Raw genomic sequence first — 13100 nt, 5'->3', positions numbered from 1 at the left:
TTAATGGGTCCATCTATCTTGTATTTAATCACAAACACCTATTTGCCTCCCAACAGTCCGCTTTCCTGCAAGCAAACTCACCAAGTCCCATGTTTTGTTTCTCTTCAGAGCTTGCATTTCCTCATCCATAGCTTCCTTCCAGTTTGAGTGAGATAATGTCTTCTCCCAAGTGTTAAGAATAGAAGTAGAGGACAAAGAGGAAATAAAACTTTGAGATTCTAAGGATAAGGACTGATAAAAACATAATCAAAAATGGGATATTTGGTGTAAGTTCGAGGCTGCTTTCTTAATACAATTGGCAAGTCCAAAGTAGGATCAAGAAGGACTCACCTAAAGGAACGGATTGTTCAAGGCCAAAAGCCAAAACTTTTAACTGGCTTAGTTTATAAGAGGCGTTGCTTTCTTTGATAGCTCTTCAAAGGTCTAGTCTCCCCCTACACATCATCCACCCGTTGTTCATGTTCAGTCACTTCATCTTCCAAAGGAGGATCATCTGCAAGAATCTCAAGAGAAATATTAAAAGGAGGAGTCAACACTAGAACTTCTTCACTAAAACTCTCCCCCTGTAGAGGTGTAGGGAAAAAAATAAGGAATCTATTCCTGGAATACAACATCCATAGTGACAAAGAAACGACGAGAACTAGGATGATAACACTTATCCCCCTTCTGTGTAGGAGGATAACCCAATAAAATGCACTTTAACCTTCGAAGATCCAACTTACCATGAACATGGTGGTTCCGAACAAAGGCAACACATCCAAAAACCTTAGGTGGCACTATAAAGGCTATTGTCCCTAACAGAATCTCAAGGGGACAGTGCTGGTATAAAACTCGTGAAGGCATTCGGTTAATTAAATATGCTGCAGTAAGAACTGCGTCACCCCAAAAATGAGGAGGCACATGCATAATAAACATAAGGGAACGTGTCACCTCAAGTAGATGTCTATTCTTGCATTCGGCAACCCCATTTTAAGGTGGGGTGTCGATGCAACTAGTCTGTTGTATGATGCCATGGCTTTATAAGTAAAAGGGAATGCTCCACCCAAGTACTCAATTCATTTATCTGTACGAAGGATTTTGATTGTAGCCTCAAACTGAGTCCCAACCATATTATGAAAATTTTGAAAACACGAGAAAACATCAATTTTTTTTGTGAAACCAATGTGGTCTTAGTGCAACAATTAACAAAGGTAACAAACCATCTATAACCAAATAAAAACACGGTCCGAGAAGGACCTCACACATCAGAGTGAATGACTTTTCCTTTTCCTATGATGATCGAAAATAGGGTAAACATGCTTGGTCTGTTTGGCCAAAATACAAGCCTCACAATAAAAACATTCAAATTACATCTTTTAATTAGATTAAAAAATATTTAGGCCAAAATAGGTAAAGGAATGTGGCTAAGACGACAATGCCACTGCAATAAGGTAAAAAGGGCAGGAGGGGTGGAATTAGAGGCAGTAAAAAGAGCTGATGGGGGGACCCATTAATGTAGTATTGTATTTGATTGATCAAAACAGTAGCCAAATAGGACCTTTCACAGGGAATCAAGTTTAAATTTGATAGACTTAAGATGAAACATAATTTAAATGTGAAAGAGGGTTGAAATTAGAATGGTTTTATAATGATAATAGCATAACAATACGGACTGAATAGATCTTCAAAACAGGGGCAGAACTATGATGAAGAAATTGAAGGGACAATATGAGGAATTGATAATAACAATGTAATATCAGGGCTTCACACCGCAAGGTGGAGCGATTGGATCGAATACCAACCTACATTGATCAAACACAAGAAGTCTCCATAAAGAAGGAATGCTAACAAAGCAATTTGATTTCAATAGATGAATTGTCTCTTCACCGCTTACATAAGTTTCTTTATATAGCATTTTTAAGAGACAGAGACATTAATGGTAATATCCAACCACTAGCTAATAACACCTACGTATTAATAACTCAACTACTACCTAACTCTTGACAAAGGAAAACTCCTTTGACAATGAGCTCTTTTATTTTCAAACCACATCCCCTTTTATTGACTTTTCAAAAACTAGACTTGGGCTTAGGTTTAGACTATGAAGTTCAACATATGTGGGCTAACTTTAACCCACTAAAACAGTCCTAGCCCATGAAAGCCATGGGCTGATTCAGGTGATAGCTTTAGGCCTTTGATGGGCCTAACACAATGGGCTTTTTCTTTTTCTTTTTCTTTTTCTTTCTTAAATATGTCTTTAATTCTGCATCACCCATCCGACCAGTGGATCACCTCTTTCTATCCACCACCGCCAATTGTGCACCCCGATTTTAGGTCCTAAGCACAAATTGAGAAGGAAAAAATGTTATTTTGCAATTTATATCACGAGTAAGGCTACTAGTACTAATAAATAAAAGATTAATGAAAACTTAGGAACATGTAAGACATTAAATAGGGTAAGAGCAGGCAAACAAACAATAGATCCCTTCATAGAGGTAGGGAAGAGAGACCCATCAGCCGTTCAAACATCCTGAGCAAAAGGAACAGATGAATAAGTATGGAATAAAGTAAATGAACTTGTCATATGCTCGGTTGCCCCAAAGTCAATTATCCAAGAGGGATAGGTCAAATTGACATTGTGACAACCAAAAATACCTATAAGGAATTGTGGATCAGCAGAGGGAACAATGACAGAAGCTACACTCGGACTGGAAGTTGGCATTGGAGAAGATGAGTCAAGTCTGGACATCAACTGGTGAAGGGTTGGAGCTCATTTGAGAAAAAAGGTGTCAGCGTACTCAGGGTGTCAAAACTAGCTTAATTTGCAAATGCTTGATTGTTGCCCTTATTTCCATTCCTACCTCCTCCACGGGAATTTGTTGGACGTCCCTGCAACTTCCAACACTTGTCCTTCGTATGACTCTTTTCCACAGTACTCACATATTACTGAAGGGTGAAAATCACCAAAACCAGATTTATTATTGCCAGAACCAGCCATTAATACAGATCTATCAAATGTCTGAGTGTGTACCATAGTTGTTCGTTGATTGTCCTCTGTATCTACCATGGCATAGGGCTTGAGCCAGAGAAGGGAAAGGCTCTCTCGAAAGGATCTATGCGCAAATTTGATCAAATTCTATAATCAATCCTACCAAAAAATCATAAACTCTCTGTTTGTTTTCCCATTGTTGATAGGCAATAGCATTTTCAGCATTCCTTCGGTGTAAACTTCCTATAGAAATCTAAAGTTTGGTAATATCCCCGAAGAGTGTTATAATACTGAGAAACAGTAAGGTCCTTCTGCTGCAACTAATTGATCTTCCGTCTAATTTGAAAGCATTGTGCATCATTGCCTACTCTAGAGTATCTATCCTTAGCGACTTTTCAAATACTTGCCGCCTCAGGAAGGAGGAGATAACAACTCTCTGCTTTGCTTGATTCAATGGAGCTGATGAAAAAACCCATGACCAAGCATTCATCTGTGTACCACTTGAAAAGTTGTAAATCAAGTCTGGAAGGTTTGGTAGAAGTCCCATCAAAATTGCCAGTAAGACCACAAGCACCAATAGCAATGGAAACTGAACGAGACCATCTAAGATAATTTGTCATTGAATTTCACAGTAGTCTCGAAGCCAGAGAAAACTTATGATCCCTATAATTTGTCTTAGTACTTTTCAGATGTACCAGACAAGGGAGATGTGGGATCAGCCATCGCAGGACGAAATCATTCAAATTTACAAACAGCTCCCTGGTGAATTTGAATTAAAAAAAAAAAAACCACATAACTATTTGAATTTGGAAAAAAAAACTGAAACCATTTGAATTTACAAAATAACCCCCTATGAACAAAACCACGATCCACTTCAAATAGGTCAAAGAATAGGGTTTTTTAGAGAAGGAAAAAAATTCCGATCATGGTATTGTGGTTTGGAAGGTTGAAAGAGGGCTGAAACATATGGCCGATGGCTTTAGGTGGATCAAACCAGGGAGGCGATGCCTCTAGGAGCCATACAAATTGTAGCAACGGCCCTTACAGGCAATCGCAAGGTGGTTCAGATTGCAGGCAATGGAAAAAGAGGGAAGGTGGTGGTGCGATGAGCTTTTGTAATATACAAAGCCTAGTGGAAGAGAGTGGTGATGGGGTCAATGGTAGCAAACGATGGTTATGGGCTTCAATAAAGGTCGCAGGCTCTGGGGTTCAATGGAGCTTTTGCAGGTTTCCTTTTTTTCTTTGTTTGTTTGGAGGCGATGAAGAAAAGAAAGAAAAAGGAGAAGTAGAGGTGAGTTTATGTGATGGATTTTTTTTCCCCCTTGTGCTCTGTGATTGAAGAGAAAGAAAACATGAGAAAGAGGATGGTGCTCAATGATGGACCAAAGTTGGGTCTGATACCATGTTGTAATTTGGAGAGATATTGCTCAAATTTATATTTGATTCATAGGCCCCAAAGGGTATTTATAATTACAATCTAGTTAAGTCCCACTCTAAGTGGGAAAAAGAAATACAAATCAAATAGAAATAAAAACACTAACTCTAGACTAATTAAGAAACGGAATCCTATTCTAATTAGAAAACCTCAGTCCATACTTTTCAATACTGTGCAAACAAGAAGATCAACCATGAAGGCAAGGGCCAACTCCTACATGTCAGGCAACCCAAATGCAACCACAACAATGCACCAAACAATCTAGGACCACCCATTCGAATTGAACATCCCAAAACACAATGAGGTTTAAAAAGTGTATCACTACCCTATCCAACCAAGAAGGGGGCAGCAACATTTTTTTCCAAATTAACTATAAACAGAACAACAATTTCACATAACAGAAAATAAGCAACTTACAGGAATTCGAACAACATCTTCCCTCTTCCAACCAAGAGAATTGTAGACGACAACCACCTAGAAAAGCTCAGCAGTAAATTTGACAAAGACAAACCAGCAATTAGCACCCTTCCGATGAAAAAAGAAATAAATTAAAAAGCAAATTATCTTACCAAGCTTTTTCCACGAGAAAAATCCATTTCTGATGGGGGGCAGTAGCTTATATTCAGAAGAGAACACTAAAAAATAAAAATCATACATCAGGATCTAGCTGCCGTCAAATCAATCAAAATTAGAAAGGGACAATACATAGCTGAGGCTCAAAAAGCAATGGCGTTCACCATGCAAAGAAATGTGCCTCAACTCTCAACTCTTTGCTTGCAAGCTATCAGCTAGTCTCAGAACTAATCCTTTCAATGTTACTCATATTGCCAAGAGAGATTTTGCAGAAAGTGAATCCACCTGGGGGAGGGGAGATCAGTGTTGGAACGGATGTTTCACAGGAAAGCATTATTCTCAATGTCTCATGCATAACAAAATCATGCTTTCCTGATAACCTTCACCATTTCAAGGCTCTAAGCTTAGTATTAGGTAACTTTGTTAAAAATTTAATAGTGAAAAAGAAAGTAAAACCCAACTAAAGGAGCTGGCCTGACACAATTGCAGCCAAACAAGAAAGTATCAAAATTATGAAGGAAAGAAAAAACATTTAAGTAGAATGAGTATAGACAAAATGAGAATCCTGAATTGAACAAAGGGCAAAACTTGGGAAGTTAAAAATATGAAATGAAAAAAACTTATACCTTAGGAATATACCCAGTATGTGACAAGTTTATAGACAACAGTTTGTCATGATTTGGTCATTGTAATTAAGTAAAACCATTCAATGCAATAGAAACAAGCGATATGCTGCAAGTTGAAGGTGAAAATGAACAAAGGATATACCAAAGATGACCTAGGATAAAGTCACAAGAAAAGGCAACAGCAGTAGTACTTAATTCAAACTGAGAGTACTACTCTTATCTCCTTTTTTATATTGTGGGGGTTTGAATTTTTTTTTTTTTTTTGATGAATAAATAAATATATTAAAGGAAAAGGAACAAGAGAACAAGGTCTTTAAGCAGAAGACCAAAGCGAAGAACTAAGGCCCCAGGAGACAACAATAAGCCTGTTCCTTGGGGTATCATCATCAGGGCTTGTTCCTTTTCCTTTAATATATTTATTTATTCATCAAAAAAAAAAATTCAAACCCCCACAACATAAAAAAGGAAAAAGAGTAATACTTCTCAATTTAACAGCAGCTAAGGTCCTCAATATAATGGATGGAGGAACAACATTTATGATACCAACTTCAAATAGCTGAGATAAAAGTAGGGTTTAGTTGAACCAGTAGCCTTCTGCAGAACTTAAGCAAGCTTCATGTGGCTACCATTTAATTGCCTTTGGGGTAAATACTAATATTATTAGATCAGGAAGAATACAGATACAAACGAGAGGATGGGCCATAATAGATGTTGTGTGTATGACTACACAAAACCCTAAAACACAAACAGAAAACTATGAAGCACCGGTGCTCTCTATAAACAAGACTAATAATGCACATGATGTGTTTCATAGAGTTAAACCCAGCGGGGATATTGTTCATAATTGGAGAGTGGATATATCCATTCGCATTTGTAAAGATTGGGACCTGTTGCTACTATTAGTGGAGGTGATGCAACAAAGTCAGCAAATGATACATATGTGGGTGAAGGTAGCAAGATCCTCAATCAGTTTTGTTTGCTTGGCAGTGTCTGCAGAAAATACTCTTGAAGGGAGATAGCTTGTGGGGAGAAGTCAAAGGGGTGGAAGCACAGATTCGTGAACCACGGGCAGTTATGGGGAATTTTAATGTCGTTAGGCACCATATTGAGAAGAAAGGAGGTGAATAATGGTAGCAGGCTGCAATGGAAGAGTCATAATTGTATTTTCTATGTGGGTCGATCTGGTCTTAAGTGGGAGGAAGAGCTCTTCACTTGGTCAAATAACCAGCGACATGCTGGCAGAACAGAGCTCTAAATCTTAAGAACCAAAGGCAACAGTCCACTTCCATTAATCAAATTTATAAGTAGGGCTGAAGCCCACTAGACTCAGAACCAGACCTAAACTAAGCTTAAAACTCCTCTAGTGAATTACCTTCTATGGAGCTAAACTGAGCTTAAAACTGCTCTAGTGAATTATCTTCTATGGAGGTAGTCTTAACTGACTAAAACTCTACACAAAATAAAGGAAAGCAGTTTAAAACAAGCTGAAATTGTGGAATCCCTAATCCAGCTAACTCCTACCACTTAATAACAATCAACTAAAGAAGAAAATTGGAAATTACTAAAGGTTCATGCTCGTACCTGTTCAAACTTGGTCATTGGATTACCGCGTGCAGTATTTGACGACTCTACCAGGTATGCAAGTGAAGACCCCACAGTCTCCTCTGCCTGCAGAGGATAGGCAAAGTTATTGAGATCCATTGAGCCAACACCTAAAGGACCATATAAAAGCAATTATTGAAGAATATATTGCAAAGGAAATTCTATCACCTCTGCATAGCCCATTGAAAGCCGTTTTGCATAATCATTAGCCACATGCTGTTTCTCTGTTCCACTCACTGCGTCATGGTGTTGCGCAACAGCCAAAGCATCAGCAAGAGTATCTGTGTTGGGCCTAAGATTATTCCTCCCCTTAAAAAATTCCAATTGCCTTGCAGCCTGATTATACATTAGAAGATCAGAAAAAATGAATATGGGAGATTTATGGCCTGATTTGATAAGATTTTTATTTCAAAATTATGAGGGTGATTTTGATTTTGGAAGTTTGGAAGTTTGGTTTTATTTGTTCACCTTGTTTTGGTGTAATCTTAATCAAATGGAAGACAAATTCTGAAATATATGAGAAGCCCTTTCACTTTAAATTTCTGGCAAGCTGGTATTTGGGGCAGCACTCTCATATTTGGGTGGAATAGAATCTTCAGAGATGGTCATCCAAATCTAGATTATTGACTAATTTAGAAAGCCATCTTCTTTGATGTGGGTTCTGGACTACATATGCTCCATAATAGCAGCCTGTTAGCCACCTTGTTAGCTTCTTGAAGAAAAAGACTCATTGTTGTAACCCAGGGCCTTAATACTTCTCTATTGCAACCTCCCAACCAGCTATAGGCTTTAGGTTTGCTTCAACCAACAAACCTTCCTCCCTACCCTACTTTGATTTCTAGTTCCTCTGTATACCACCCTTCACCCCATAACCCTTTTTGGGGTTCTGGTACTGATGTTTTATTCACCATAATGAAAATTTTCAAATTGAAACTGTATCCTCTCCATTCCACTTGCTCTGTAATGAGAACGTGTTGAAAGGACTCAATGTATGGAAATATTGTAATTTTCTCTGTAAAAGCTAAAAACTGATACAACTGTTCCTAGTCTCACCCATTCGAACATTGGAGAAGAGTAGAGTTAACAAAAACCCTATTCCTCCATCTCCTCCACTCCCACTGACGATTTCAAAACAGATCTCATCTCTCACTCCAGAGTAATCCTGCTGGTGCTCTCTAAGAGGCTTCTGGGGCTTACCTTGTCGGTCTCTTTGCGGATATTAACCTGTGTTAACAGGCACAGGTTAATTCTGTATGCAGTAGACGACCACCCCTGAAGCTCAGACACCAGCAAAAAAATAAAAAACCCCAACAACCTTCGCAAAACCCTCTTCCCTGGATTGGCCCTGCCGCCCCACAACGCACAGTAAGCACCCTCCACAAAATCTCCCACCTGTACCAGCCTCCATGACTGTACCCCTCTCCCTACTAGAAACCAAACCAACCTTGAATATCCACTCAAAACCTCTAACATCCACTCTTTTATGTATTTATCTTGTACTTTTCAATTAATTCTTGTTATATGAGTTGATCACCGTGGTTCTAGTTACTTCTAAGTCTACCAGATGACATATTTGCAATACTTCTTGTTTCCTTCTCTCAGAGAGGAATCTGCAACATCAGCCTATGCTCTTTGTGCTTTTATGATCTTGCAACTCTCTCTGAAGGTCTTCTCTCCCAGTGTAATATGGTAGGTGTGGTTGCTGACCCAGATCTTGTCGAATGGCGAATGGTCTACCCTCTACAATTCTCTGTAGGGGTGTTGTTAGCATTCAGAAGCCGGAGCTTGGCAATGTTATTTATGTGATGCCCAGTTTTGTATATGTTATTGAGTGCCAAATCATCCCTCAAGAGCTTTGTCCACTGGCACTTGAAGATGGCCCTCTCTTACTGGCAACTGTTTTTCACACTGTTACTGATTCTGATGTCTCTCCGACATTCCTCTTGCATGGATGAGAGGAGGAGACGAATTACCTCTGTCCTACTTTGCTCAAGCCCATTGATAGAGCCTGCAATCTGCTCTAACTTGAGGAAGAAACACAGCAACATTGTTGCATGAGAAAACTATTGCGTACAACGATAAGTAGGCCTGGAAATGGAATTTCAGCATCACAAATATTAACTGGATTTTGTAAGCCTGTAGTGCCAGTTAAAAAGCAAGAATTGTAGCCACGCACTAGGAATGAACCTGATCTGTGCAAAGAGAATTGAGAATGGCAAGGATTTGAAGTTTTGGGTACTGGCCAGAATATGGAAGTGGAGTCACATTATTCGTTGTGGGTTCTTGGATAGTATCAAGAAGGCCTACAATAGGACCCACATCTTGCAAATCTCCATGTTGATCCATAGTTTGAAGAGTTGTTTGCTTGGGGGTCAATTCAAGTTAAGCACACCTAGAATCAATCTTTCTTATTTGTAAATTTTATGTGTGGTCCTTTCAATCAAGCCTAAAATCGTGTTGGGTCCCTTTAATGGGAAACCTTATGTCTAGGTCTAGAGCCAACTACCACCGCTTGAGAGGGGTTAAGTTTGTTCATGAAATGACTACACCCACCACAAAAAAAGAAAGACCACCACCGCCCCACCTTCAACCTGCCAAAAATCACCCCCACACTACCCCACCATCACCATGCCGAAAATCACCCACCACCGGTCCTCTTCCTCCACCTAGTCCTCCAGCAACCCTACCATTCACTCTCCCCGTTCATTTTCCTCCACCACCTCCTCTTCCAACCACACCATTTCCAGCAAGGTGGCGGTGCCCTCCATTGAGACTGACTCACCCTAACCCCTTGCACCGCCACCCTCTGCAATTCACCCGCGTTATCCCCTTGCTTCTTCAGACAACACGGTTTGCCCATTTAACATTCAAACCATGAGCAAGGGTACAATCATACTCACCTTGACCTGCCGAGGTAATGCACTTAATCCAAAATCTGAGACTTTGAGAATTCCACTTGCATCCAGCAACAGATTCTCCGGCTAAACAATAAAACCCATGTCTCAAATGTTTTAATGTCATCTAACTAAATATGCCATAACTGATTTAATTGATCTGGTTTATCTGAGATGAATTCTCAGTGCTGAATTGCTTCTGTTTCAATCGATCGGGATCGGGGTAACCCCGCAATAACAAATCCCACTACAAAGACTTCAGTAGGGTTGGATAGCTCTGTTAGAAATGTGGAATTCAGTTTCGAACAAACAGAGTTTCTCTACCTGTGGGTACCAATTCAAAATGGAGCCTCTGTCACGGTGAATCATGAGATGGAAAAGAAAAGGGTAGAGGGAAGAGATTATTCTAATTTGCTCAGCATTGCGAATGGCAGCGTAGCTGGGATTCTTCACAAGTGGATAAATTACAGGAAGGGTTGGAGAAGAGTAGGCGAAGCTAGCCATAGTGAATCGAAAATAGAAAACCCTTAATCGGTCCATCTGAAGTTCTTAAAAATCTATCGACCAAATGACAACTACTTTTCTCCGTGAAAAATTAAATGTGCTTCTTCTTTTTTTTTTTTTTTTTTTTTTTTTTTTTTGGGGGGGGGGGGAGAGTGATTTCCAATAGGATGAAGGAATTCCCCCTTCACCCACCTATATGGTTGAAAACAATAGGATATGGAGGGGAATTTAAGTCAATTGTGAGGGGCTAGGTGTGGGTGGGGGTATTTAGTCATTTCATGAACAAGCTTAACACATCTCAAACAGTGCAAGTTGGCTCTAGACCTAGACGTAAGGTTTTCTGTTAAAGGGACAAGAAGATTTTAGCCTTTTAGGCTTGATTAAAAGGACCCACACGTAAAATTTTCTTCTTATTTTGACGGTTATAGGAGGGAGGTGCTGCCAGCTAATTTGCTCCAGGCTCAATGAGATTATTTTGGAGCCCACATCTATGAAAAAATCATTGTGTCAGACAAAGATGTAGATTTCCTATTGGCATTCTTCAAGTTGATCAATCTGCTGTCATTAAACCTAATAAGGCCATGTTGGGACTAAGAATTAGGTAAACATACATTTCATAGCGTGTGAGTATTTACTGACTCTGTTGATCAAAGCTGCTGAACTATTTGCACTTCTTTCTGGTAGTGGTTTTGTGGTTTTTGTGATTCTGAGTTGTTTCATTCCTTCCAGGTTCCGATATAAAGACGAGATAGAGAGAGACATGAGAGAGAATCTATCATCAGAGATTCAACTGCCAAATGGATTTTACTTACTTAAATATTTCAGATGGATGCAACCACACAAAAATAGTTCACTTTCTTGACTATAATTTATTTATTGGCTATATAATGAACAAAACTCACAGGAAGTAGGAGACATGGCTTTCCCCTCAACCTTTGTCCACATGATCCTCCAGCATCTCCACACCTGCCTTCCCAGTCATTGTCAATGGCCCCCTGCTGGGGTTCTTTCCCTCCACTGTTGGAATCCATCAAGGATGCCCCCAGCGACCCCCTGACCCTTTACTCTTTCCCCTTCCCCTCAAGGCACTCTCCCACAGTATATGATCCAAAATCCATGAGCACCTTATCCTCCCATTTCCAAGTGCAAAGCCTTCAACCTCAACCACCTCGCCTTTGTGAACGATTGCATTACATTCTTGAAGGCCTCTACTTCCTCTATCCTTTCCTCTCTTCAGCTCTTCAAATCTCTCTCTGATAACTTTCAGAAATCCCACCTCTTTTTGGCTGGCGATCTCAACCTCACAAGCTTCACTCAAGGCTGCCTCTTTGTTGTCTACTTAGGCCTTCTCCTTATCCTCAGTAGACTCACTAGACACCATTTGCACCAATGCTGTACCTAACTCGCAGAAGGCTTCACATTGAGAAAGGAAAGCTCCAATCCTTCAATGGCCACTCCCCCAATCTTCTTACATCTCATGGTGCGATTTTCTCTCTACCCAATTCCATCATCAAGGCCACAGCATCAATCTTTGCAACTTCCTTCGGAAAGGTAAGGAAATCTCTATACTCCTTCACTCTAGGGGTTGGTCCTTTGGGCAACCTCATCCCGTTTTCTTGTCTGGTTTAAAGGTTATATTCCTTGTCATGCCTTTACACTATGGAGAACCATAAACTTTTGCCCCCCAAAAAAAAATCTTATTCATCGCTATATTCCTATCCCCCCTCACTGCACTCTTTGTTGGAATGGAGCTGAAGCTGTTAATCATCTTTTCTTTCGGCCTAGGCCTTGCCTATCTGTTTGGGTTAGATCCATTAGCTCCCTCTGGCCCCACTTTGGACGTATCAAATCAAACTTTTGCTTGGTAATGGTCGTGGACTATTAAATCCTTTGTTGGAAATTGTACATGTAACACTATCAGGAAACTGGTTTTTGGAGCTTCATCCTCTCACCCTTGGATGGAGCGGAATCTCAGGCGATGGAATTTCAATCTAGGACTGTGAATTTGATGCAGACAGCCAACTATTTTGATGTTAGTTCCCGTATTCAGATGTTACCCCAGCTCCTCACTCAAGATACCTCAACGAACAGGCACATTGTTGTTACTTGGGGTCTTATCTTGTCTATTTTGTCTCCTCTTGAGGGGATTCCTCCCCCCCCCCCCCGGGGCCTTCCCTTTCTCACTCAAGATACTTCAACGAACAGGCATACTGTTGTTAACTGGGGTCTACGCCTGTCTATTTTTGTCTCCTCTTGAGGGGCTTCCCTCCCCCCCCCCCCAAGACTTCCCTTTCTCTTGTACTCCCTCCTTTTTTCCTCCTCTCAGGGTGTGGGAATAGATTTTTATTCACCCAAAAAACATATTTATTCAAGAAAGGTTCGAGCCAAAAGAAAAAGATTACCAAGTAGTAACCACTCAGCAATCTGACATAGCGTTTCAAAGCTGGCCTACTTGTGAAGTACCCAGTCCAGTAAGCATTTGCACGATCTGCATATCT

General features: G+C 40.1%; 1 protein-coding gene across 2 annotated transcripts in view; it reads right to left on the bottom strand.

Annotated features, from left to right (window-relative positions):
* LOC149006207 (putative alpha-mannosidase At5g13980) overlaps positions 1-13100 on the bottom strand; it is a 55751-nt gene that overhangs the window by 29327 nt on the left and 13324 nt on the right. For both annotated transcript variants that reach the window (XM_089164908.1, XM_089164907.1), the window contains exons 10-14: positions 13005-13098; positions 7373-7540; positions 7184-7270; positions 4973-5038; positions 4821-4877 (exon numbers count right to left, since the gene is read on the bottom strand). In XM_089164908.1, coding sequence (XP_089021034.1) covers positions 4821-4877; positions 4973-5038; positions 7184-7270; positions 7373-7540; positions 13005-13098 — 472 coding nt within the window. The remainder of the gene's footprint in view (positions 1-4820; positions 4878-4972; positions 5039-7183; positions 7271-7372; positions 7541-13004; positions 13099-13100) is intronic.

The sequence above is a fragment of the Hakea prostrata genome, chromosome 8 (assembly GCF_041222555.1).
Source record: "Hakea prostrata isolate BN-2017 chromosome 8, UWA_Hpros_2, whole genome shotgun sequence".
Classification (NCBI taxonomy): Eukaryota; Viridiplantae; Streptophyta; class Magnoliopsida; order Proteales; family Proteaceae; genus Hakea; species Hakea prostrata.
This window is presented reverse-complemented; position numbering and strand designations above follow the sequence as displayed.